This window comes from Sitophilus oryzae, unplaced genomic scaffold, assembly GCF_002938485.1.
Source record: "Sitophilus oryzae breed Bouriz unplaced genomic scaffold, Soryzae_2.0 scaffold_111_pilon_pilon, whole genome shotgun sequence".
NCBI classification, from domain to species: domain Eukaryota; kingdom Metazoa; phylum Arthropoda; class Insecta; order Coleoptera; family Curculionidae; genus Sitophilus; species Sitophilus oryzae.
Window position 1 is genome coordinate 10307051 of NW_022145749.1, and position 27523 is coordinate 10334573.

Here is a 27523-nt window from a genome sequence, read left to right on the forward strand (position 1 = left end):
CCCACACATTCGGCGCCCCGGGCGGTCGTCCGGCTCTTCCGCCGGCCCTGCATCTATTTCAAAACAAATAATTTCTACTAAATAAATCCTTAACTGTGAAATTTTGTATTTTTTGCCTTTTAAATATTCATTTTTGATAGGTTTTATACCGTCTTATGACCCGACAGGAACTAGGTATCAGTGATTTCTTTCCATCGTATGATATCAATCTATTAATTAATAATTGAATAGTCATAAAACATCAATTTTAAATCACCGACATATTTTTCTTTTTCCATAATTCCCAACAATAAATAATTTGAATAAGTAAATAATCAATACAGAAATTATCCCCTTAAATTATGATATCTTGTAGTTTCTTTCTTGTACAAGATAATACAAAAGCAATAATCTTTGATAAAAATATACAAATGGGTAGATGATACTGAAATTATCAGCGATTGTCATTTCAAAGCCTACTATAATGCTGCTTTCTTTTAGGTTGTCAAAAACATTAATTTTATACATATATCAGTTTTTTTATGATTTACAAAGACGATACAATAGGCAAAAGTTGTATACATAAGTATGTAATAGAGAAATATATTATCAACAATTGTTACAACAGAGGCTAACTTTACGCCATTTTATAATTATTTGTAGGGTATTTATGTTGACAATATATTACTAAATAAAATAATATATGTAATTTAGCAGCAGGAAAGTGAAATCTTTACCTTATTATTTAGGATAGCTGCGACGTTCCATAATACTGCTGTTAAAACAATTGAGAAACCAGCCGTTATATTTTAACAACAGGATTACAGGACGTCGTTACAGCCACCTTTAAGGAACTATTTTACAAATAGGTATGTTTTGTTTGAATTCTTTTTTTGCCTATTCTGAGCATCTCAGTATCATAATGTTCATTTCTTTCAGGATATCTTCCAATAGATTTGTGTTCGAAATTTTGTATTGAGAAAGAAAAATAAAACCAAGTTAAATTTTCTTTTTTTTTATTTAATTAAAAATATACACTAAAATAATTAGTGCGACTTTGACGCCAACCTCTTGTCTCTCTCTTCAGCAATAGTCAGTTTGACACCCTTTCCTCTTGGGAGAGATACAAAGGCTTTGTTTCCTTTACCAATTACAAACACATTGTTTAACCTAGAAAAAAATGTAAATTAGAAACACAAAAATTATTCTTCAAAAAGTCCTTAAAACATTTGTCTCTTTTCTCCCTGGCTTGGCCATATTAGATATTTTCAAGTAATTGTAAAAATAAACACAGAACATATTACCTAGTTGCAAATGTATGATCATTGGCATCCTTAATGTGCACAATATCAAAGGACCCGGGGTGCCTTTCTCTGTTCACTACAGTACCGACACGTCCCAAGTTACGACCTCCAGTAATCATACACAAGTTTCCAGATTCAAACTTAATGAAATCCAATATTTTGGATGTAGCAATTTCCAGCTGAATTGTGTCATTAACCTAGAATAAAAGGAAACTAACTTTATCTGACTGTGTGTGTTATAGTTTAAGATGTAAATAAAGTTTTATCATTTTTGGATCAGTAAATGGGTAGTGGTAAAATAGAGTCATCATAATAGGCTCAGTAAAAAGAAAGACATCATTTCAAAAATGTTTTTTAAACTATTTTTAAATATAATTCACTTACCTTAATCATAGGGTCAGGATAACGGATTGTCCTTCCATCGTGTGTAACCAAAAAGGGGATTCCTTTAGGACCAGTTTGTACTTTACGTACTTTGCAAAGTTTATACTAAAACAAGAACTATTAACAATCTCCAGCAGTATTTCATTCAAAAACAGATGCTTATAAATTTAATATCAGTAAATGGGTAGTGGTAAAATGTAGTCTTCATAGAAGGCTCTGTATAATATAAAGCATCATGTTAAATATCAGATGAGTAAGTAATTAAATCATTATAGATCATAATTTAGAATAGGAGAACAAAGTCCTCAACCATTCTAAATGCCTAAAATTAGTTTTCATCATTTTCTATAAAGTGTTAAGAAACAGAATAGAAATTTTGAAAAAAAAAGTAATTCATAGTTTAAAATTTAAAACATAATATTACCAATGTTTATAGTATAACAAAAATACCTCTAATAGTTTGCCAAAGATTAAAATATTCAACTTTACTTACTTTTGCTTCTTCTGCTGTGATACGATGGATAGCAAATCTACCTTTAACATCATAGATCAAGCGGAAGAATTCTCCAGTTTTTTCAATAGTAATGACATCTAAAAACAACATCAATAAAGTAATTTCAAATTTATAAAAAGTAAATGTAATTGTTTTCTGCTTGGGTAATACTAAATTAACTATTTAAGAGTTATCTAGTGACCAATTACAGAAATATTCTATAGGCCTCACTTTGACTATGTATTATTATTGATCAACAAAACATAGCTTCGATAGGGCCACGAAATCATTCTATGTATAGACATATATGCATATACATACCCATAAATCCAGCTGGATAATTGGGATCAGTCCTCACTTTTCCGTCAACCTTAATTAACCTTTGCATTACAATTTTCGTAACTTCACAATTTGTCAGGGCATACTTCAATCTATTACGGAGGAAAATCACTAATGGTAGTGATTCCCTTAGTTTGTGAGGTCCGGTAGATGGACGAGGTGCAAATACACCACCCAATTTGTCTAACATCCATGCCTTCGGTGCGTTTAAACGCTTCAAATGTTTTTTGGGACCTCTTGCCTAAAATTTTATGTTTAGATAAGTATACTGACGAGAATATATGCCGGAATAAATAAAGGAATTTCTGCAAACACCATAAAAACTAACAAATATTGCTAATACAATTGAAAATTTACATAAACATGAGTCAAAAAGATTTAGAAAATGCAACAACTTTCTTTTAAAAATTTGTGTATTATTCACTTATATGACAAAGAATACTTACAACAATTAAAACAGCTATGTATTATGTATGTTATTTTGAAAAAATAAACTAAATTAATATTGGAAGTTTTGAGATGATTGCAGAAATTGTGAAATTTAACAAACCACTCACCATCTTGCCACTTTAAAGGCGAAAAAGAGGGAGAAGAAATTCTGTTTTGACTTTTGACGTTGACATATGGTTGACGTTAGCGGAACCACAGAGCGCGACAGTAGTTCAAATATCGCTATCAGGGACACCAACCTACAAACTTTTTAAAGAATATTTTTCATATTTGAATTAATTTTAGCGGGGAATTTGACTATTCTACTTTTAAATTATGTATGATTAATATTGATTAATATTTATAAAATGCATTTCTGTTTCGTTTAGATATTTTCCATTGTAAATTTTTGTTTATTTTTAAGTAAAGTGGGCGGGGCTATTAAAGTAATTAAGCACCATCTGGTGTTCATTAATAATTTGACTTAAGTCTTAAGTCATATCTTGCTTTCCGGAAAATATGGTTTTTTTGTCCATAATTGTTTTGATTATAATATAATTGTGATGTGTTTAGTTTCGCTGCGCGAAAAACAATCGAAATCATGTGCGCGACATTTTTTACTCAAAAACATGAGAACAAAGCTAGAGCGGATATGATGACCCTACAGGATTGTATAAATGAAGATCTAGAATTTCTGTTTCCTGATGATCCTCCAACAAATACTGTTACCGACAAATATCTCATCCAGAACGTAACATCACAAGATCACACCGATTCCGATGAGGGGTAAACATTTTTTAACTGCATTTAATACTGCAAACTGCAAATCAGTTTTTGAAAAGTTGCCAAGTTTGCTAATTCAAGAACTTCTAGTTTCTTTATTTTAAAACTGAATATGAATAACATGCTGTAAATTATGAAATACTATTGCAGTGTTTATATTATATTTTGATTTTTAATTTGTGGAAAAGTTTTTAAATTGTTCTATTTTATTATGAGCTTGGCAACATTGATCTATAAAATTCGAAATCTAATGTTACGGGGGGCTATCGGAAACTACCTACTCCCTGTTTATTTTGATAGCAATAAGCAAAATGATTGAATCAGTTGTTAATCAACAGGGCGGTTTTCTGATCTAGATACTCTATAAAACAGTAATTAGAGAGATAAAATTAATTCTAAATTTGCCTAAAAAGCTTCAAATTTGTTTATATATTTTCATAATTATTTGAGGAATTTGAGGAAAAGTTAATAACTTGGCAACATTGATTTATAAAATCCCGAATCTAATGTTAGGGGGGGTTATCAAAAACTACTTCCTGTTTATTTTGATAGCAAAATGATTGAGTGAACCTTGAGTGAACAAGGAATCAGTTGTTAATCAACCAGACGGTTTTCTGATTTAGATCTTTTTTTTAGAGTCTTTGAAAGGGAAATTATAATATTAAAAAATAATAAAATTACCTATAAAATTTACAAATTGTTATTAAATTGTAGGTAAATATTAAATTAATTTTTCCTGCAATTTTAGTATTTTTTAGTAAATAGTTTAAATTAAATAAATTTTGACTACACTGACACTATTTAGAGTACCTACTTATAGTCCTTATAGATAGTTTTATTATTATAGATAACTTATAGCTATTTAACCATGCTATTGGAAAAAATCTAAAAAGTTGAAGTTTATAAATTACGTGCGGGCAATATTTATATGCATATTTAGTTGCTGATTATTCATATTCGGAAGTTAGCGTTGTAGCTAGAGGCATTTGTTATTAAACCTGATTTCTATTTATAAATAAAATTTTATGAAATTTAATATTTATTAATAAAAGGATACCATTTCAGGTATACTACCTCAATTTCACCTACTATTCCCGAAATGCGAAACATCGATTTGAACGAAAATAGAATTGTGTTACCAAAAAAGACTGTAATTTCCCGGGCGCAAGAAACCAAAGATAATAATAATATTAACCGCTATTACTGTGAATACGATGGTTGCAATAGAACGTATAGTACTGTTGGCAACCTTAGAACCCATATTAAAACGCATAAAGGTAATATGCGTATAATTATTGACCTCAGAGAAATATGTAATCTTAGAGGCACCATAACATATAATATAAATGACTATTGGTTTGTAGTGAGATAAAAACGACCAACGAACTTGGGAAGAATCTCTTTACATCTCAGAGGAATATAAGTTATTTTTTTCGAGATTTGGACATACAACGCACATTCTAGTTTTAACTATTATCTAGTAATATTAATTACTATATTATAATAAATGAAAAAAAATGTCTAAAACTTAACAAAATTCTTATCATCTATCAAACGGATGTATGTATTATCGGATTTGTTAGCGATGTCTACGGACGGCGGCGGCGCGGCGCCGCGCATTTGTTTGTTCTCCTATAGGCTTGACGCATTCTCCGCCGGTGCTGCCATCTGCCATCGCCCGAGAATATCGTAAATAACGAACACATACAAATATACGGGTTTAAATGGCGAGTAAACGAAAAAATTAGTATATAATTGTTCTGAAAGTGTTAGAAAGTATAATTTGTGGAAATTCTAAACAAAAAAATAAAAAGGTAAATATTTTATCTTCAGAAGGTCTAACTTGCATTATAATTTATTATTATTCCAGTTAATTTTTTTTAGATGAGTTCAACTACGGTAGCGAGCATAGTTTTATCACCGGTTTTGCTAGTGGGGCATAATTAGAGCTATTTCGGCTATAACGAAATTTTTTAAAGGTACATAATTATAATTTTAGAAGATGTTCATAAAATATTTAATCACTAGTTGATTAAAAAAGTATACCATTAATATTGCAAATTATATTTCATCCTCTCATAGTATATGTCTATTTAATTTTTTGATTATGTAAGGAGCACTTTGTTTTCTCACTTGTTTCGTCGAACTGCTTGAATCCATTTTATCTATTGACTATTGATCAAATCGGTGTAAGAAATTATGAGGCTATAAAATGTTGTTTCGGGAGAGTTGAATTATCCGGGAAAGTTGAGTTATTGAATGTTATTACACCCAACAACGCCCTAATTACGCTCTCCTTTACGCGTTAACATTTTTTTGGGCAATTTTATTAACATTTGAATGATTGTCACAACACAACAAGACGCCTAGTTCCAATTCTTTTTCACTTATTTTTTACTACCCGAAACAACAAAATCATACAAACCTTGTACCTGAGTGTTTTATAGTCTCAATAACTGTACTAGTAAAAAACTAAAATACTTAAATATTACGACAAAATCCCGATTTCAATATTATTTTAACGCGATCGACATGACGGCGGCGGCGCACAGAGGGGATTTTTTTCAAATTCGTGGCCAAAATGATTTTTGTAGGATAAACTTACTATTTCTTTTCGAAACGAGTATTTACATTAAAAGTGAGTCATATTTACTAAGAAAATGTTTATTATACACTTTGATGCTATACAGGGTGAAAAAAATTGCAAAGTTCGAAACAGAGGTAATATTAATTATTAGAAGAAAATATTCAGTAGTTTTCATCTTTAAACATGTATTTTTTGGGCAAATTGTTCTTATGTTTTTCGTTTTCATTACATATGAATTTTAAGGGTGTGATACAACCCCTAAAATGTTTTATTTTAAAAAATGGTTAATTTTGCAGAAAAATGGTTGAACGCGTATTTTCTATCGCTTTTCACCAAAATCAATGTTTTTTTTTTAATAAAAAATATTTAAGGGGGTGTTCATCCCTTAAAATTTGGGTTTCGAAAAATCCCTACTTATTGAACCTCTACACCTAACAATCTATACGTAAGCCAAAATTCAGCTTTTTACTCCCATTGGTTTCAGCTTGATGAGAAGGGGGTTATATTCACCCCCTATGGGACAATCGTTGTGGAAAAAAATTCTTCGTATGTCAAAAACAAAAATAAAAAATACGTGTTCAAGCATTTTGTCGCGAAACCAGTGGTTTCTTAAATAAAAATTATTTCAATATTGAAAGGGTGGTTACAACCCCTTTAAATTCAAGTTTTATAAAATTCTTTCTTATTGCTCGCCTACTTTGTATAAGACAGCCGTTCCCACCAAGACAATTAAGCTGACATATACTTTTTACTTTTTATTCTAATTCATTTTAATTAGGCAGTTGATTGTCAACCATCATAGCATACACATGTACTAAAACCAATTTTTTTTTGTAATAAATAAATTTTTAAAAAAGCATTTCTGAGTGTTCGAGAGTTATTTCACAGTTAATAAGATTAAGCATTGATAAATAAGACAGTGAAAAGCATTGAGCTTAATACGCATTAATAGGGTACCAAATGCTTAACCGAATGAACGCTTAAATTTTTCTTTTTTCATTTTGAACAATAGAAAACAGAACCAATAAAAGTTTATATATGCATTTTTAAAATACTACTAAGTAAAATATTATATTATTCTACATACATGAAGGTACACAATCCATGTTTCACTTTTCGCAAAAAATTATTGGAAACACAATAAAACCAAACGTCATTAGTAGCGAAAATTTAAGTAATGACAGCCAGCATAACATTTTGTCTTGCCAAGGTTAACTTTGGATCAACGTAACTAGAGAATACGGTGAAAACTTATAATAATTTTTTTTTTAGCTTATAGATAGATAGGTTGCCTTTCATTTCATATATTAATTATGAGAATATTGCTCATTTCAGAATTTTAAATTTTGTCCACGAATTTGGAAAAAATCCCCTCTGTGCGGCGGCGTGAACTATGTGTTGATAATTTCTGATTTTTGCCGTAGAGTGCGCTGCGGTCGGAATTTGTTGAAATCAACTGAAATGCACCCAGATATACACTGATATACAGGTTTAGCCACGTACGTTCAAAAAAGAACCAGTGTACGGCGAGACGTGGACGGCAGACATCGCTAGGAAATCGCACCTTTAGCAGATCAATGAGTAATAGGTACTTAAGTTGTATAAAATAAGGCAATAAATAAACAATTAAGTATATTACAAAACAATAACCTTCATGCATTTTTCATTATACTGACACATCAGACAATAAAAATATTCCTTTAGTTTTTCGCCACTGGAAAAGAATCAATTTGTCAGTACTATATTACTAGCAAAATAAAACACTTTACTTTTAAACACTGGACGCGCGTTTCGCTAATAAAGTTAAGATAGTAGTGTCATCGGCAAACAAAATCAAATTATTCTGAAGTGTAGCCACAGGTAAATCATTAATGTAAATTAAAAACAATAAAGGTCCTAATACTGAGCCTTGCGGAACCCCATATTTTACAACACTCACATCAGAGAGCGTACCGTTGGCTAATGTTTGTTGAGATCGGTTTACAAGATAATCGGCCAATAATTTCGAACTCAAATTATTTACTCCATAATATGAAATTTTCTGCAAAAGTATGTTGTGATCCACACAAACAAGAGAAAGGGTGCATCTACCAGGTACCTTGCGAGTGCGGTGAGTCGTATATTGGAGAGATAAAACATCCTCTACATGTACGACTTGACGAACATAAAAAACATACGCATGTGAATGCACTCAGTCGTATATTGGAGGACTAAACGTCCTCTAAATGTACGACTTAATGAGCACAAAAAACCTGTACAAAAGGTGAAACCAGTCAGGTATTGCGGACCATGTTTGGTCAAAACAGCACAATGTAAAGTGGTCGGAAGCTCGGGTTGGCCACATGGAACCTCACTGAAAAAAGTGTAAATTTAAAAAAGCCGTTTTTATAGCAAACAATAATAAAATCTTTAGCAATCCTAGTACGGAAATACCTACGATATGGCAACCACAGTTAAAATGCAGGAATTCTAATTGGACAACCTCAAGGTTGCTCCCAACTTCTTCAGTATTCAGTGCTCAGTAGTTTTACTTCTTCTTCTTCTTCTTCTTCTTCTAGTGCAGATCCATTAATGGATGTTTGGAATAACATTTTCCATTGCTTCTCTGTTCCGGGCGGTGTGTATTAACGACTGAACATCGAGTAGCCCTGTCCACTGTCTAATATTCCTCAGCCAAGACATTTTCTTCCTTCCGATACCCCTCCGGTCTTCGATCTTGCCTTCAATTCAAATAATTCACGCTCTTTGTCAACGCGTCTGAGAACTTCCTCATTTGTCAATCTAGCCGTCCAAGGTATATTCAGGATTCTGCGATATAACCACATCTCAAAAGCCTCCAATTTGTTGATGGTAGCTGCTTTCAATGTCCAACCTTCTATGCTATAAAGGAGCACCGACCACATACAACACTTTACGAATCTTAATCTAAGGCTAAGGTCAAAATCAGCATAGACAAGTACTTTTTGAAACCTCAAGAATGCCTGTCGAGCTTGATCGATGCGACATTTAATTTCCTTGTCTGATGTCCAATCTTCGGAGAGCCAGATGCCCAAGTACTTAAATTTATCTACACTTTCTATGGGCCATGAGTTAAATGTTAGAATGGAGTTTATAAACACATCTGGGTTTCTGGATATAATCATAAATTTGGTTTTCTTGATGTTGATGTTTAAACCCATTGCTTTGCTCTGTTCTCCTACCTTGTTGACGAGTTGTTGTAGGTCGTGTATATTGTCTGCAATTAAGACCGTATCGTCGGCATAGCGGATATTATTAATCCACACTCCATTAACTTTGACCCCCATTTCCACGTCCTCCAGAGCCTCTTGGAAAATAGCTTCTGAGTATAAATTAAATAGGTGTGGAGACAGCACGCAACCCTGTCGCACCCCCCTTTTAACTTGTATGGGATTAGACATGGTATCCGTATTGTTATTTTTGTTATTAATCCGTATAATTTTTGTTAAATTTACAAAAAGTATATCACAGCTACCTAGATTTTTTCAAATAATAAAGATCTACTGACGCAAAATCATAAAAAATAAAATATCTAGGAAAATATTTGTCTGAGGGGTAGGCAACCTTAATAATATTTTGAAGATATATAAATTCCCCATTGAACACCGGAAAAATATACTGGGTGTTCCATTTAAAATAAAGGAGTAACTTGCTTTTAAAAGTGACTATATAATGTTCCATATTAATTTTGTCTCACCCTGTATAACTTTTCGGGTCAAATTTAAATTTGGTTTACCATACAATCACTACAATGGTTACTGTAATTAAATATCAGGCTATATCAGGTCAACTAAAATTTAGGTAGCTGTTATTGAAATCTAAAATTTACTCTTCATTTCCACAAAATGTGAAATATGTCAAAATCCTTACATTTTAGGTATATGATTCTTTAATAAAATTCACCTTTATTTTCTTCCTAGAATCGGGCTGGTTTACCATACAATGGTTACTGTAATTAAATATCAGACTATACCAGGTTAACTAAAATTTAGGTAGCTGTTATTGAAATTTAAAATTTACTCTTCATTTCCACAAAATGTGAAATATGTCAAAATCCTTACATTTTAGGTATATGCTTCTTTAATAAAATTCACCTTTATTTTCTTCCTAGAATCAGGCACCCTGTGTAACTATATATTTGTATAAAATGCTTTCAGTTAACCTACATATGCTCACAAAATTTAATTTCAATACAAACTGTCATTCTCCTTATTGGAGCCTCCGCGTCGTATGAGAGACGCCACTCTGTATGTTGATAGGCGCCTACTATGTTTCTATATATGCAAAATATAAAAGACAACCCTCGCATACGGAGCAATCCATGACGATTTAAATAGTTGGCTATTCTGATTTTGCTCATTTGGTTGGCAATAAATTTTAGAAATTCGAATATTTATCAAAAAAAAAAAATAATAAAAATTGAATAATATGATTAATTTTTTGACGATATTTAAATTCCTTTTCGATAATAATGCGAGACTAATCAAAACAAGATCAGAATGAAATGAATTTAATCTGAAGGTTTCCTAATTTAATTACTGCATAAGTGTAGATAATAAAAAATATAAGTTAGCCTATAGGCTATGTGCTCGTAATAAATTTTGATAATAAAACGCATATTAATGTATCATAAACTGGTTTTATTCCAAACAAATGTTTGTTAAACAGTATCCAATATAACAATATGATGAATCTGAAACTAGTAGTAAAAAGTAAAAAGTTATACATGCTTTTAACACTGATAACACTATGTTATCTGTGCTTTAAAAGACAAAATGTACCTTTACATGAGCTTATCATATTGATCCATCTTCTTTTGTTACATCCTTGTTAAAAAGTATTTTGAAATTGTCTACACGTTTCTGACATTTAATAAATAATTAAAGGATGCTCAAAATTTTTAAGTCTGTATTGATTTAAAGTTACTTCGCCGATTACTTTCAATTTATATCCTTGTTTTAAATAATGGGTTGAAAATAAGCTGTGATTCTTAAGTATTTATTTTCTAAGTTGAACATTATAGTTGTATTGAAAAATAGTATTTTTTTTACATTGAAAAATATGTTGATTTTACAAATACAAAAGTCAAAACTTGTAAATTTTCAAGAAGATGAAGAAAATGAAACCAAAAAAATTGGCATAATTTCTTAAAATTTTTCGAACGATAATTTGTTTTAGCATTAGTACCAATCCTAAAACCCTCCAACACAGTATTGCCAACAATTTCAGTCATTATTGATAGCTTCGTAGATTGTAAACGCCATAGTTTTATTTATTTTGATTATCTTAAATATTTATATTTTTAGATGCGAAGAAACTGGTTGTGGCAAATCCTTTTCAGCTTCCCATCACTTGAAAACGCATCACAGAATTCACAGTGGGGAAAAGCCATATGCTTGCAAGGAAACTCCGGATTGCAGTCGGGCTTTTGCCACGTCACATAGTCTCAAGTCGCACATCAAAACCCACCTGAGACAACCATCTAACCAGAGCATAAATACAGTACAACAAATCAGCATTAAACCTTCGAATACCGATGAATCGGAACCGATAAAAAGCGATTTTGATATGGTTAAATACGAGGCGCTCAAACATCCTGAATTGACGATAAAACATGAGGCTTCCACGACGTTTGATTTCGAAGGAAATATCAATTTTGATAGCATCCAGAGGGATTTGGATTGGGGCAGTATTGAGGGAAATGATGGAAACATAGATACAAGTAAGTAAAGATTGCAGAAATCACGATAGAATACCTCGTTAATGATATTTAATACAGTATGTCCCCGGATTGTCTTTACAAGAAAAGAAAAGGTGAATCTCGTATACCTGGTGCGTCTCAAAAGTGGCCCACCCCCTATAACTTTTTTATTTTTTCAGATAAAAAAATGATATTTGGTATGTTAGTATATGACATAAATTGGGATTGATTGACGTATTCAATTATTTTCGGTCACTTCCGGTTTCATCGGAAATGACTACAGCTTTTGATTTTTAAATGGCACCATCGGTATTTTTTTACTTTATTCAATAGAAAATGACACTCTGAATCGAATGACATATCATACGTCAACTTTTGACATTTTGGCATATGGTTTATTTAAAATTGTAACATGCGGTTCATAACGACTATTTGACTCAAAATACCAAGTGTGTGGTATCAAATTATTCGTAAAAAAGTTATTTTTCCAAATATGCTAATGAACCACCCTCGTTCCATTTGAAAAAATTGAGATATGATTAAAAATACGATTTGGGCATCTTTTAACCGGCCAGGACAAGACACTAAAAACATTAGACGATCAAATCTATTTTTCCAAGGCTCCTTGATTAAAAATTAGTGTTTTTAACACAGCCATGGCACTCTAGATTGAAATTTAAAATAGAATTTGTTTTTGAGTGACTGTATCAAAAATTGACATACGATATGTCATTCGATTCAGAGTGTCATTTTCTATCGAATAAAGTAAAAAAATACCGAGGGTGTCATTTAAAAATCAAAAGTTGTAGTCATTTCCGGTGAAACCGAAAGTGACCGAAAACAATTGAATACGTCAATCAATCCCAATTTATGTCATATACTAACATACCAAATCTCGTTGTTTTATCTGAAAAAATAAATTGTTAATAATTGTGATACTTTAACAACAGCAAAGAATGTGACGTTAATATAAATTAATAATAACCATTTATCAAAGAATGAAATCGAATTGTTTTAGGATAGAAACCTTTTTAGGACTTTCCAAAAATTCTTGAAAAATTCCACCATATTTTCATGTTTTTCTTAATTTTCTCTGAAACGGTATGGTAATTTGGAAAAGTATGATTAACCATTTTAAACAAGCAAACATTTTTATGATGTATGCATTTTTCTCCAAATGTCAATAACAAAAAAGTTTTTCCTCTTGTAAAGACAATCTGGGGGGGCATATTATATAATACAAATATTCTATATATAATTTTGAAACAAGTGTCTCAAGATTTGTTTTTGATATTTAAAAAGTATTTTTTTTATTCTTACTAAGTAATTTTCTTAAATTAATCACTTTCCCAAGGATAATATAATCTGGAATAGTACAATATCTAGATGAAAACGCGGGAAAGTGTACAGTGTGTAGCTACAAAAAGTTCCGTTTATTGCCTCCTTGTGATGATGTGACTCGGAAGGATTAAGCTTTTAGCTTTCTCGATGGTAATGGTATTTACTTCTTTTGATTATGGATGGGGTTCTTCTCGATATATCGATAGCTGTCGATAGTTATCGATGTATCCAATAACAATATGTAACTGAATTAAAATTATAACTATATCGTCACCTATCGATGTATTGATAACATATCGATATACACTGTGGCAATTTTAAAATTTTCCACCCTTACTATCTTCTTGCAGTTAAAAATATGAAAAATCGGAAAGAAACGTCAATTTTATTTGTAAGGGGGGCAGTTTAAATGAATATTTTTAGCCTTTTTCTTCAACCCCCTAGGAGGGGTAGATGTCACCCTTACAATCTTAAATGGGAATGGGGGGTCAAGGGGCACATCGTTTTAAATTCTCTTTTCAGTGGTATCCTACTTTGTTGCTTTTTGTTCAGAGGTTTCCGAATAATCGCGTTTCAAAGTTGCAGAAACAATTAAACATGCCTGCATTGAGATTTTGATTTCAGGCTAGTGTTTACATAAAAATTATTGCAAGGGTTTTCCTTGTAGTACAAATGATTAGATTAGGTGGCAACATGGACGTAGCCATTACCTTTTTCTAGGGGTGTCGAAATACTAATATACAGAAAATGTCATGAATATTAACGTTTCTTTTCTCATATTCGAATGAGTTGGCAACTTCCATGGGGGGAAGTTTCCTCTTCGGTACGGCCTCCTCTTCGGTACGGCCATGTGTAGCACCGTTTGAAATTTTGTTTCCGGGATTAGCAAGTAACCTCAAAAAATTTACATCAAAAAGTAATCTAAAAAATTAAGAGTACCTACCTAGTTAATTTGCGTTTATTCGATGTCTTATCACTGAAATTCCACAAAAAGCCTTGCAATTCTATCAACAAATTCTAAAAATACGTTGTTGTCTCGACAAAAAAAAACAACCATTTTAAAAGATGTAGCCAAAACACGAATATTACTATTGTTAATTCGGTTTTCATGGTTGGGCTGTTCAGTGTCACTAACCCTAACATTCAGTCAACCCTAACATTCTGCCTAATATCTGTTTTTTCGATGGATGTTCATTTTTTCTAAATGGAAATGTTAACAAACAAAATTGTCGATATTGGAGTGATGAAAACCCACATATTTTTTGAGAAGGACATACACAATTTACTCAAAAAGTTAATGTTTGGGCTGGTATTCTTGGAAATGCTATTATTAGTCCTTTATTTATTGAAGGAAACTTGACAGGGGTGATCTGTATCTTAATATGCCTCAAGAGCTAATCGTCTAATCATTTGTACTACAAAGAGACCCATTGCAATAATTTTTGTGCAAACACTAGCCTGAAAACCAAAATCTCAATGGAGGCATGTTTAATTTTTGCTGCAACTTTGAAACGCGATTATTCGGAAACCTCTGGACAAAAAGCAACAAAGTAGGATACCACTGAAAAGTTAATTAAACGCCGTTTGAAACCATATGCCACTTGACCCCCATTCCCATTTAGGATTGTAAGGGTTTGTCTGAACTCTGATCTCATCCTGAACCGAGTATGTACAACCGGGCCTAGGTGACTTAAAAATTTTCGATACATGGATATATCAATACCTATCGATAATATAAACCGATAACTCTCGGTAATTCGATAGTTATCGATAAGTGAATTGCGATAACTTTTATCGATAGGTAAAATCGCCCAACCCTACTTTTGATCTCACTGATGTTCAATTTTAACATAAACTCTAAATTTAATTTATTAAATAAAAATATGTTTCGTATTTTTATTACTTTTAGAGTTACCCCTAAATTATTTTAAGTACATGGAAAATATTCATTAAATCATTCTATAAACAGATTTATATTTATCATTTTAGTTATCTATACCGCTTCTTAAGATATCAATTGTGGTTGTTATCTTTTAATTTGTTTACTTTATTCATTTGAGACAGTGCTGTTATAGTTAGGTTCCAAAAATTTTCTTCTCTCGTAATAAATAGTATATAACATTGTTTTCATAACCTTTTCTGGTGTTATTAATTATGATAGTTCTATAATTAACAAATTTACACAAATTATAAACAATGAACAATTTTATTATTTATGTAAAACTATCTTACACGTACAGGGTGAGTCAACGATATTGTGTAAATAAGATTTACATTGTAATATTGACATTTCTGATAAAAATGTTTGCGGATATTTGTATGTAATTACTTAACAATAAAATTATTCCCAACTATACTGAGTGTGTCAGTAAACTGAGGAGAACTTTAATATATAAATTATTATTTTACTTAGTTTATTACTGAATTTAATGTAGCTTAATTCTCTTTTAGTTGGCGTCGATAGTTTTTAATGAATTATTAGTATATTTTTTAATACGAATTTTTTACCGTCTATGTCAAGAATTCTGGAAGTATTTTTTATTTCTTTTTTACTGTTTACGATATGTTAAACATTGTCATTTATACCACAGATAACACATAATCCAGATGGCCATTGCTTACGGAACAGCATGTTTTCGATGAGACAGTTCCCTATTAATGACACAGAGGGCGCCTATAGCCAAATCTAATAATATTTTTAAAACGAACGAATTTGGAGCCACACCACGGCCACGCGATGTGAAGCGACGTAGCCGGTTGTTCATATTAGCCCCGCCCATAGGTAAAGGAAATAAATATAGATTGGAATGGTCGGCTTCCCGCCAGAACTTGAAATTAAAATGAAAACCCCTGAACTTGAAATTGTTTTATATCGCGACCGTTGTAGCGCTGCCACCTCTTACTAAGAACAACACCAAAGGACAGAAAGCATTTTCTCTTGTCAAAGTCAGAATCTTATTTTTTTCGCCTACATACAAGTTTTTGCTTGATATGTTTTGACTGACCGGTAAAACGTTATGTGTAGAAGGGTCTTTCCAAAAAAATCCTTTATGGGTATTTCGCCACTGCACTGTAAAAAAAATCCATACATACGAGGCGTTTCGGAAAAGATAAGAAGGATAGGAAAACAATAATATAACATACGAACATCTTTCAAAACACAAAATACACTTAGGTCCATTTTATCACCTTTTATACTACACCAATGAATACAGAACAACAAACAAAAAATGTAATATACCAAATACCCCGTGAATGCGATAAATTTTACATTGGTGAAACATCTAGACCCTTAAATGTTAGAATTAAAGAACATAAAGATTATTTAAGAAAGGGAGATTTTCACAAATCTAAGATTTGTCAGCATTCATGGGACACAGGGCACAGAATAAATTTTAATACCGCCAAAATTATAATGAAAGAAGCGATAGCCTCTAACAGAAAAATAAAAGAGGCTTTTTAATTCAATCTAATAAAAATAAATGTGTATTGCTCATGCATCTGTAGGTGTTAGTAATGTATGGCAATCGCTTCTTTGATTTTAAAGAACAACATAAATAAACATAACATACGTAAAATTTTGGGCTTTTTGGTTTTACGTTATTAAGTAATTGTTATCAGGTAGTACTTGTCAGAGAGAACATTAATAACTAAAGTGAGAGAGACCGATCAACGTTAATTTTTGAAGACTCTGTTAGGGGCGCGGCCTTTGGTGTCTAACCCGAACTATGAGCGCATTATCGATATAGTAGCATTCATACCTATATTCTGGCGCCAAAAATTTAAAATTTGTGTATTTGAACCGAATCTTAATCTTTTAAGTTTATAATAAGAAATCTTCGTAGTTTTTTTAGATTATTTTGTTGACAACGAAAATTTATTATTAGACTTTAAAGCATTAAAGCCTATAAATAAAATACTGTGTAGGAATATAATAATTTATTTAACTCCATACTCCTTGCCATACTCCAACTCAAGGCTGCAATCTTCAGTATCTTTTTTATCTAACTTGGTTGGGAGTGAACAGGGAAGCACGGTTGGGATCTCGCACAGAGTATCAGTAGGTATCCCGTAGGTATTCAATGTTTTTGATAGTCTTTATTCTCTAAAAAGAACCTAGCAGTTGAAGAAAATAATTTGTATTACTGGAAATAATACCAGGTATAATACCTAGTCGTTTCATAGGTATCAGAAAAGAATGTGATGTTTTAAATTAAAAAAGTTAAATTAGCAATGTACGATTATTATGTGCACTCACTATTACTATTAGGTATCTTAAAATAATTACCGAGATAAAACTTACCTTTAAAGGAAACGTTTTGTCTGGGTCTCAACCACAAAAAAAAAATACAAAAATGCCATTTTTGGAATAATCGTGGAATCTGAAATAATCAATAATGACAATAATCTTCTCTTCTGACAAGCTAAAAGAACAGGCACATTCAGTTAAAAACAATTTATTACTCCGATTTGCTCCGAATATCAACAGATTTTAGTTATCTCCTTCTAGAACTAAGAAATAGAAAAAGCTACTGACAATCTAATTAATCATGTCAAATGTTTAACTTGCAAAGTTGAAAACGTCCTTTTTTGACCGCCTAAACGCTATGCGCGTCTGGGATGCGCGGTGACAAAATAAATTTGTCTACGAAATGCCCTATTCCACAAGCCCTCTCACTTTAGTTATTAGTTTCTCTCTGGTACTTGTTAACTCTACTTGTTTCTCTCTGTTAATTTTGAAGTTTAACTTGATATAATGTCATTTTAACAGAACATCAACAAATTCAACGGTTTCTTGTAGACGTATCTGTTTTAAAAAAGTAAAGTGTTCTCGATTAGTTGAATTTAAATATTTTAAATAGTTTTTTTCTATACTCTTTGTATTTTTTTTGCTTCCGACGACGGAAAGAGATAAACTTTCCGAAACGTTAAGCATTTTTTTCTTTGTTAAGCAAATTTGTATAATTGTAAACATAATTTCTGACAAGCAGTATTTTCTTGCAGTGCAGTGGCGAAATACCCATAATGGATTTTTTTGGAGAGATGAATCCGCCACATAGGTATTGACATTTTTTAGAAGGGTCTTTAGACAACAACATCTAAAACTTTAATAAAGTATAATTAATACTTATTACTAATGTAAATGTAAAATTATTCTTGATACATGTCGTAGTCATCTAGCCAAGTCTTTAAATCTTAAACTAGAATTTTATGCATTTTACTGCACATTCGTTGATTTACCCTGTAGAGTTTTGACATGCGTGACATTGTAAATGCTATAAAATAGTGATCATTACCATTCTTAAAACTTTATTTATAAAGCTACTTGAATATAAACACATTATTATCTTATCGCTGGTATTTGCGCTATTTTTCAATGTAGAACTGTTTTATAAGGTCTGTTCGACAATTTAAATAGCAAAATTTGTGTTGCAATTTTAATTATAAATTTAGATTTAAATGTATTGAAGTTGTAAAGTCTGTAAAGTAAAGAGATTTCAGACAGTCAGACAACTATCACTGATATATAGGGTGGTCCGAATTGTATTTGGAAAATATTCTGCAGATAAAAATAAGTAAAAAAGTTCCTAAAAAATAATGTCTTAATTATTTTTTACGAACTTTTACGAACTTTAATTAATTCTTCGTTTTTGGAGATACAGGGTGTTAAAGTTTCATTTTTATTTGTTTTTTTTTCTAAATAACTTCTGTATTAACTTCCATATATGGATGAAAATTGGTGTCTGGTTATTTTTTGACATGACACATTCGATTGAATGCCAGCATGCCTAGGGGGCGCCACATAAAATTGGTACGAGTAATTGTTCTCAAGATATTTGGAATCGAAATAATCAATACATGCCATCATTGACAAAAATTCAACATGTTAACTAGATAGTTATCAAGCTAAAAATATTAAGTTGGAAATCTTTTTGTGCCAAAAGTTCAATAGAAATTGTTTTATCATAATTTTAATAATTAGTTGAAAAGAAAAGTTCCTAAATATATAATTTCAGTCAAATAATTATCTAGTCAATATGTTTATTTTTGTTAATCATGACATGTATTGATAATTTCCATTCCAAATATTCTGAGAACCTTTCTTATGTAGAAAACGGCGGAAATGTATATTTTTTCACTCAGTAGTGTTTAATACAGGTACGGACGAAAATATATTACTTTAATATATTACAGTTAACAAACATGTAGATGGCGCCCTCTAGCAAGTAGGAGCCATACTGACATTGAAATCAAATTGTAAAAATTTTCATCCAAATATCGACGCTAGGTTAGAAATTATTTTGAAAAAATCGAAACATAAACTTGTACACCTTGATCTCCGAAACGAAGCATTTTAGGACATATATTTATGCAAACTTTTAATAATTTAAAATTAGTTTATCTGCAGAATATGCTACCGAAGTTTCCCGAATATAATTTGGACCACTCTATATATTATTATATTAGGGAATATAATATACATAATAATATATTATATTCCCTCATTAGGCAGAGTTATACCTACTGTATGAATAAAATGCCTTTGTTGTCTAAGACAAAATTTAATTGATGTAGAATGAATTATCTATATATGTATATTATATCTTATCTTCATCATTTACCGGATATTTTCTGTAAATGTTTTTATTCACATTCTTCCACAGAAAATATTTTAAGAACGATACAGAAAAAAAATATCGGGTTGGAATGGTGTGTGATTCAAAGTTGGCAGTAAAAATTATTTTTTGAAAATATATTTTTTGTCTGAACACTTGTAGAATGTAGCATGAGTAAGAGGGGGGTTATCACCGCGACCTAAAAATCTATTGTGTCTTGTGTCCCCCTTTTTTGAGTTATAGCTCATCATACAGGTTATAACTCGTTATACATGGGGATCTTCCTGTTGTAGAGGGGACACGGTATTTCCCATCCTACTCTGACAACAGATGCTCATCCTCCGAGGAGTGGGTATCTACCTCCTACGAGAGTATACACCCTCCAAAGTTGGGGTTTAGTCCTCCGTGTCCTTCACAGTCGAGGAGCTTGTCTTCGACTGAGGTGCCCGTGAGGGGGAGGCTGGAGGATCTGTCTTCATTTTCTCCAATTCTTTAACTTGGTTTTTTCTTAGACGTGATACTGGTGTTGTCCCGTATCCATAATACAGGATATATCCCTCTTTCTCTATTGCCTCCTTGGATTTGAGGTCAATTACACCGCAAGGGTTAGTCGGTCCACTTCTACAGAGCTCCGCATGTAGTAAGGGAGACGAGAATACATGGGGTTGCTCCCTAGTACTCCAAGATTGAACACTTAATTTGGAACCTTTTTTATTTTTTTGTGTGTTCAATATTAAATTTTGACGATTTTTTATGTTCATATTTAATAAAATGCGTCAAAATACGTCTTTATTATAATGCGTCTATCGTTAATATAAAAAAAATATACGATACATTATTTTAACTAAATTTAAAAAAAAAATCTTTATAGAATTCGTTGAAAAATGTTTTACATTCTCTAAATCAGTCTTTAAAATATCTTTTATCTTGATAACCGTAAAACATTGCACACGTTTAAGAAAAGTAAATAAGAACGTAGATCTTTTAAAATATGTCAATGGGTTACCGATTTAAGATTATTAAGTTACTTTAAACTAGACTTTTAAAAAAATAAATATTATACCTATATGGAAAATAATAAAATTATTTTAAAGATATAGGTATAGTTATCACTGATAAAAATGCTACTCTCTCTCATATGTAAAAGCTAAAAAAACGCTTCATGTATTAAAATTTAGAATCAATTATATTATTCACAGACTGAGTCAAAATAATTGGAATTGTATTTATATTTTAGTAATCTGATCTATTAACACGCTCTATATATCTGAAATGGTCAAACTATTTGCACTTTACACTTTTCGTGATTAATTCGAAAACATCTTTAATAATATGCAGTTCAAGCATAAATAAACATAATACCAGGGAGTGTGAAAAAGATCTCACCTCATCTTCTTATTTATATCGAGAATACTACTCTTATAATAAATATGTTTCCTAAAAGTAAATCAATAAGGTTTTGATTTGTATGGTTCTCTGAATTGGGTAATTAATAAGTCTTAATTAGTTCTTAAAATTAATAAAATATCCTAGCAACAGTTTGCGTTAGTCAGTTGTATCCATAGAGAAAGCCTAATATTTAGCTCATAAAAAACTTTTGATTTCTAACTACAATTTCTCTTGACGGATGATAATAAAAGGCCAAAATGAGATTTCTCGTCAATTTTGAAGTATAATTAGTGGAAAAGTTAAAAGAGTGATAACTTTTTACATTAATTGAGAATGCCTACCACTAATTTTGACGTTTTGAATGCTTACATTGAAATTAAAGGAACAAGCTTATACGCTAATTGAAACCACTAATTTATTCCACGAATTGCGAGGTTCTGAATGAAGCTTTAATGATTATACTGAGTCAGGAAATAATAGAAAATCTTTATTATAGTGTGGTTATTTGGAACACGGAAATTAAGAGCCTCAAACCGTTCCAACTGATTTTGGAAGTACTATACATACTTATTTCTATTGCAGGTTCCAATAATATCATTCCAATCAACCAGTCCCCAACATTCTCCGACCAGAACGTCGATTCCCTCGGTTTCAACAACTTCTACAACTCGTTCAACTTCAGTTCGGACAACTCATCAATGGACACCGGTTTCCAGCAGCCCGTCGAACCCATCACCGACCGAGTGAACCAGCTGCACATCGAAAACAAGGCCAAATACGCCAACGTCATCGAAAACGACATGAGTTCCCAATTCGAAATGGCCAACGGCTTGAAGAACTACGCTACCGTTAATACAGCCGAACCGCTGGATATTCAGCTACCGTTCAACATCGGAACTGAGAACGTTGAAAGCGTGGTGAAAGACGAAGGCACGTTGATCAACGAACCTCAGCCAGAATTGGAGGAAAACTCTTTGATTACTGAATTTGAGAACGCCGGTATTAACTTGTTAGATTTCGCCGATACTTTTAACGAGAATATGTTTGAAATTAATAATTCAGGCGTGAATAACAATAACACGAACGTACGAATTTTAAGCGTGAAGACTATAGTGGCTCCCAACGACGTCACACCTCAATTTGTGACTAAGCAGAAGCCTGTGGTGAGTTCTCCGTCGTCTGAAGTTTTACAGATGTCCATGCCTAGCCACGAGGAGATTTCGAATTCTTGGGATGTCGGTAATTTCTCTAACATGGGTCAATTGAACATATTTCAAGAAAATCTAAACGAAAACCCTCTTACGGCTATATCAACCGCCGTGCAATCGTACTTAAACTTACCTCCAGTCCAAACTAACGCGTCCAGCGATTACAGCAGGGTTTCTGTGGTAGAAGACATCGAAAACGTCGATCGTTTTCTATCGTCCTTGAACCAGCATCACCAGAACAAAAATTCCGACGCTTTGAGGAACTTGGCCACCGAAGCAGAAATCTGCAAATGCGAAAATTGTAAGTGCGATTCTTATGCTAGCTGCGAGACTTGTAATGCCGCTTCCAACGAAGACGCTGCAGCCGCTCCTACCGCTTCCGCATTAACAATCAATGAGTCAAGCCCGGCTCCGGTACCATCCTCTTTGGAACCAAGCACTAACTGCCAAACTAATACTCCGGTAGCTTCAAATAATCAACAGTGTTGCGACGCTTCTAAAATTAAGTGTGAGCCAGTCCAGGCGGACCGATCTTCTTCTTGTGCGAAAATCGCTCAGAATTCGTGCAACGAGAACTATTTCAAGCAGGCTTTGTTGGGTATCGTTCAGAAAACCGACGGATGTAAGGAGAAAGGTGAAGATTGCTGCGTGGTGCTGTGCCTCAAAACTATGGAGCAGTTGAGGCAGATGTTGAGGTTCGCTACCGGTTGCAAGGGATTTAAGGAGTTTACTTTAGGCTGTATTAAGAAATCGCAGTTTGATTCTTGTAACTAGGTTTGTGGGTCAACTAAATGCAACGATACAAATACATTTTTAAGTTGATCAAAAGTACAATTATTATTCTTTTGGCAAAAGTCTGCATTGTTATTGTAGGATCTGATCCCGAATTCTAAATTATTTCGAAAATTTGAAATTGATTCCTTTTTGCGGATTTTTACAAAATGTGGGATTGCTTTATCATTACTTTGCTACTATGGAAATGTATTTCCTCTGCTTGAAAGACATCAAAGTTCTATTTTGATATTGAATCCTTATTTTTAGGTTAAAAGTTCTTTTTGTTTTTCAGTTTTCCTTGTGTCTAAAACTACCCTCTCTTTAGTTAGTGGAGAATCTTGGATGAAGATTTTAGTGGATTTTTTTTATTATCGAGTTAATAATCTATACAGGGTGTCTCATTTTCGAGTGTTTTATAAGATTTTTCGTTTATCAGGAAAGATACAAAGATGCGTTTTTCAAATCACTGTGCTATTTTTTTATGAAACTAAAGATGCTACACACAGATTTGTTCTAGCCCTCATAGTTCCTGAAATACAAGGCGAATTTCAAAATGTTGCATTTTTAGGCTAGACAGGAAATTTCTTGCTACGGACCTTACAGAATCCCACTACTGATGTTTCGACATCTGTAATGTAACTTTACTTTTTCTTGACAAATTTGAAGTGCCGATCGCTATCAGGAAATGATAATTCTCTTTCCAGTAATTTTACATTTTACAAAGAGTGGTAAGAAATTAACAATGACTGATAAGTAAAAGACATGGAAATGAAAACAAGAAATGACTATTGGAATTATATGCAATAAATTTAAAAACGATGGAATTTTCTAACCAATCAAAGTAACCTTTAAATTCAACCACCTTTAGTAGGTATAAATTCAAACCTTTAAATTCAACCACAATAAAATTAATATCATATCGTCTTATATCGGACGCCATGAAAATCCGTCATAAGGCCTCTGAAGTTTATCAGTACTGCATACATTTACTATTTTGCTAAATTTTATCTTTTGCGCTCTTGTAGAAGAATATTTCTTACTATCTGCTCAGAATAAATTAAATACAGTCGAATATAAAACATATTTACATTAAAAAAATCAAAAAAATATTACCTAATTTGAGCAGTATTGATGACCCTAACTAAGGAAGATTTATTTTATTTTTTGAAGGTTTATTTTCTCATATTCACTCTATTGTGCGTTTCACTATTGATTTTAAAATATTAAAATTTTTAAAAATTGTTCCTATATTAATACCTAATTTAAAAATTTTAAAATCTAGTAAATTTGAAAAATTATAGGATTCGATTATTTAGTTTCGTTAACATAATTTTTAACAAAATGTTAATTTAAAAAATATTTAAATCTAGATTTAGTTTGTTCATTCATGTTCATTTAGTTGAATAATCCGTCAAAATATTATATATCTCATACTGATCAAGGTACCGTATGACTGAAAAAAAACTGCGTTCAGTTGGCTTGGAAATGATCGATGACATTCCTCATAATTTTACATATAAAATGTCAGCGATCTTTAATTCATAGCCATCGCTGATGCCGTTTTTTTTTCGATCGTATTGTATTTGACATATGCATATCATTTTTCTTTTAAAAGTTATAAAAAAGGATATATAAAAGGATGAAAGGTTACATATTATATATTGACCACTACTTTGGAAGTACATAATTTTATATTGGCTGATATTAGTATGTGTTCAATTGCTATACATATCTACAATATTACCTGGATATTTAGATAGTGATAATAATATTATGTACTTATAAATATATCAGACAGAAGGAACGTTAAATTAACAAGTTTGACTGTATAACACGATTGATGTGCAATTAACCGTTAAATGACTTTTAATAGATGTCAATATGAAATCCGTCTTAAATAGATCTCGTCAAATTTAGGATGATATAAGAGCACATTGTAGATAAAATCGCATAAACACATGGCCTAGTAGTGTATATTGCACTAGCTAGGCCCAGTAACAAGTACAATACGATCGAAAAAACGGGGTCAGCGATGGCTATGAAATGAAGATCGCTGTTATCTTATATGTAAAATTATATAGGGAATGTCATCGATCGTTGTTTCCAAGCCAACTGGACGCCGTTTTTTTCGATCACACGGTAGAACACGGCGTTTATATTTCTAAAACTGCAATGAAACACGTATAACTCAAAAATACAAGTATTTTATATTAAGTAAGTCATTCTAAATAATTAAAGTGTCAGAAATGGCTGGCATTAAAAAATAATGCTCATTTTTGTTGTAATTTCAAGATGGTATTGTCTCGAAAAACTCTTAAATTGGGTATTTTTAGGTTCTGAAAAAAATATTTTTGCAAAATAATCTTTAAAATAAAGTAAAGAAATATATTATCTGAACACATTTAAAACGAAAAATTTTCTAATTAGCTAAGTATATCATCCTATATTTGCCGAGTTGTATGTTATCTTTTTTATATGAAATAATTTGACTTTTTTATTTTCCTAATAATTTGCTTAATGTCAGAGTTACTATGTTATATACAGGGTGGTCCGAATTGTAACTGGGAAACTTTGGTAACATATTCTGCAGATAAAAATAAACAAAAAAGTTCATATAAATGTATGCCCTAGCTTCATTTCAGAGATACTGGGTGTAAAAATTTAATTTTTATTTCGTTTTTTTTTCAAATAATTTCTGAACTAACGTCTATATAGGTATGTATAAAAATTAGTGTCTGGGTATTCTTCGATATCAGAAATTTGATTTCATTATTAGTATAATTGTAGGGGGCGCTACTAACTGTTTTTTTGAAGAGTAATTAAGTTTTCGACTATTATTTGTATTACATTCCTGAGAGAAAAAATATACATTTCCGCCGTTTTTTACGTTATAAAGGGGAATCTTGGTAAAAATAGCTAAGGGCAAAATCGCTATGGGGATCAAGATATTTGAAATTGAAATAATCATGTTGACTAGATAGTTACTAGACTGAAATAATAAATTTCAACATCTTTTTAGTGCCAAACTGTTTTATCATATTTTTTTCTATAAAAAGTTATGATTAATTTAAAAATAAAATGTTTCCAAATTTATCATTTCAGTGAAATAAATATCTAGTCAACATATTTATTTTTTGTCAATGATGACATATATTGATTTGCTGGTAAATTTATACGAACTTTTTTTACTTATTTTTATCTGCAGAATATGTTGGTGAAATTTCCCAATAATAATTCGGAGTACCCTGTATATTGAAAAAGAAAAATTAATAACATCACTTAAATGAAAAATATCATTCAAACGTTATTTATTGTAGAGTATCTAATATATACATATGAATTTAAATATTTTAGTTTAATTTGTAGATTATCTTTATTGTGATTGAAATGTGTTTCAATTTGAATGCGTGCAAGTTTGAACGTAATTTTTTGAACTAATTTTTGTGTTAACTAATACTTAATAAAATATAGAATATATGTCATAAAATAAAATATAGTAATTTTTAGTTAAATTTAGGTTTCTTTGGATTGTTTTAAATTAATCTATTATTTTGTATTTCAGCATTTTTGATCATCTAAATTGAATTTGCGGTTGAAAATAAAGCAAGCCATATATTGCTAGCATATAAATATAGAGGCCATACAAGATAATACTTAAAATATTAACTGATTTTTATTTTTTAATTTGTTATATCGCCTATGTGCCTTAAACTAAACGTGCCAAAAGGCAAATTTTTGTGATTTGTGTTTGTTAATCATTTTTTATTTAAGCTTCTTTCTATTTAAATGGTCTAAAAAATTTAATCTTCGATCTTAAAACATCTAAAATGGATAACCAATATAATAGAAAGTAGCTTTTGTTATATTTTTTTGTTCTTTTTATGTGCTTATTCTGTACTATAAAGATATTTGAGATTTTATTTTGTTACTTAACAGATTTTATTTTCATTTATTTTATTTTCAAATAGACTATTTTGTTATTATACTAGTCAGAAGAGGTGTTGTTATTGGACAATATGTAAAATAGTTTATTAATTTCAAGAAATAAGTAAAATTCGTTCTATTGTTTTATATAGATAAAATAAAAGAGCTGTGTAGATAGAAGATGTTTACCTTTAAGTTGACATCATTTTACGTTTGTTCTTTAAAATTGAAATAAAAATTGATATATAATATA

General features: G+C 31.2%; 2 protein-coding genes across 3 annotated transcripts; one reads left to right on the forward strand and one right to left on the reverse strand.

The window, feature by feature from the left end:
• Positions 1-978: 978 nt before the first annotated feature.
• On the reverse strand, positions 979-3193 carry LOC115885927 (40S ribosomal protein S4). The gene is made up of 6 exons (XM_030904960.1): positions 3057-3193; positions 2482-2740; positions 2161-2258; positions 1668-1772; positions 1284-1480; positions 979-1149 (listed from the first exon to the last, which is right to left on the reverse strand). The coding sequence occupies exons 1-6, from the start codon at positions 3057-3059 to the stop codon at positions 1026-1028; spliced, it is 786 nt and encodes a 261-aa protein (XP_030760820.1). The 5' UTR covers positions 3060-3193; the 3' UTR covers positions 979-1025.
• A 199-nt stretch (positions 3194-3392) lies between these two features.
• Positions 3393-27523, forward strand: LOC115885919 (zinc finger and BTB domain-containing protein 24-like). Of its 2 annotated transcripts, XM_030904952.1 has the most exons (4): positions 3394-3714; positions 11623-12038; positions 21947-22873; positions 26909-27523. In XM_030904952.1, exons 1-4 carry the CDS (start codon positions 3530-3532, stop codon positions 26923-26925), a joined length of 1545 nt encoding a protein of 514 aa, XP_030760812.1. In that variant the 5' UTR covers positions 3394-3529; the 3' UTR covers positions 26926-27523. The 2 variants fall into 2 exon arrangements, with proteins under 2 accessions (XP_030760809.1, XP_030760812.1); XM_030904949.1 differs by having other exon boundaries at positions 3393-3714; positions 21947-27523.

What these genes read in the sequence shown, in the direction of transcription:
- LOC115885927 (XM_030904960.1), bottom strand. An exon ending in TTATCCAGCTGGATTTATGG is followed by an intron (nt 2,259 to 2,481) that starts GTATGTATATGC and finishes TGTTGTTTTTAG; the next exon opens with ATGTCATTACTATTGAAAAA. An exon ending in GATCATACATTTGCAACTAG is followed by an intron (nt 1,150 to 1,283) that starts GTAATATGTTCT and finishes ATTTTTTTCTAG; the next exon opens with GTTAAACAATGTGTTTGTAA.
- LOC115885919 (XM_030904949.1), top strand. Translation starts at nt 3,530, where the DNA reads ATGTGCGCGACATTTTTTACTCAAAAACATGAGAACAAAGCTAGAGCG. An exon ending in CACACCGATTCCGATGAGGG is followed by an intron (nt 3,715 to 11,622) that starts GTAAACATTTTT and finishes TTATATTTTTAG; the next exon opens with ATGCGAAGAAACTGGTTGTG. An exon ending in TGATGGAAACATAGATACAA is followed by an intron (nt 12,039 to 21,946) that starts GTAAGTAAAGAT and finishes TTTCTATTGCAG; the next exon opens with GTTCCAATAATATCATTCCA.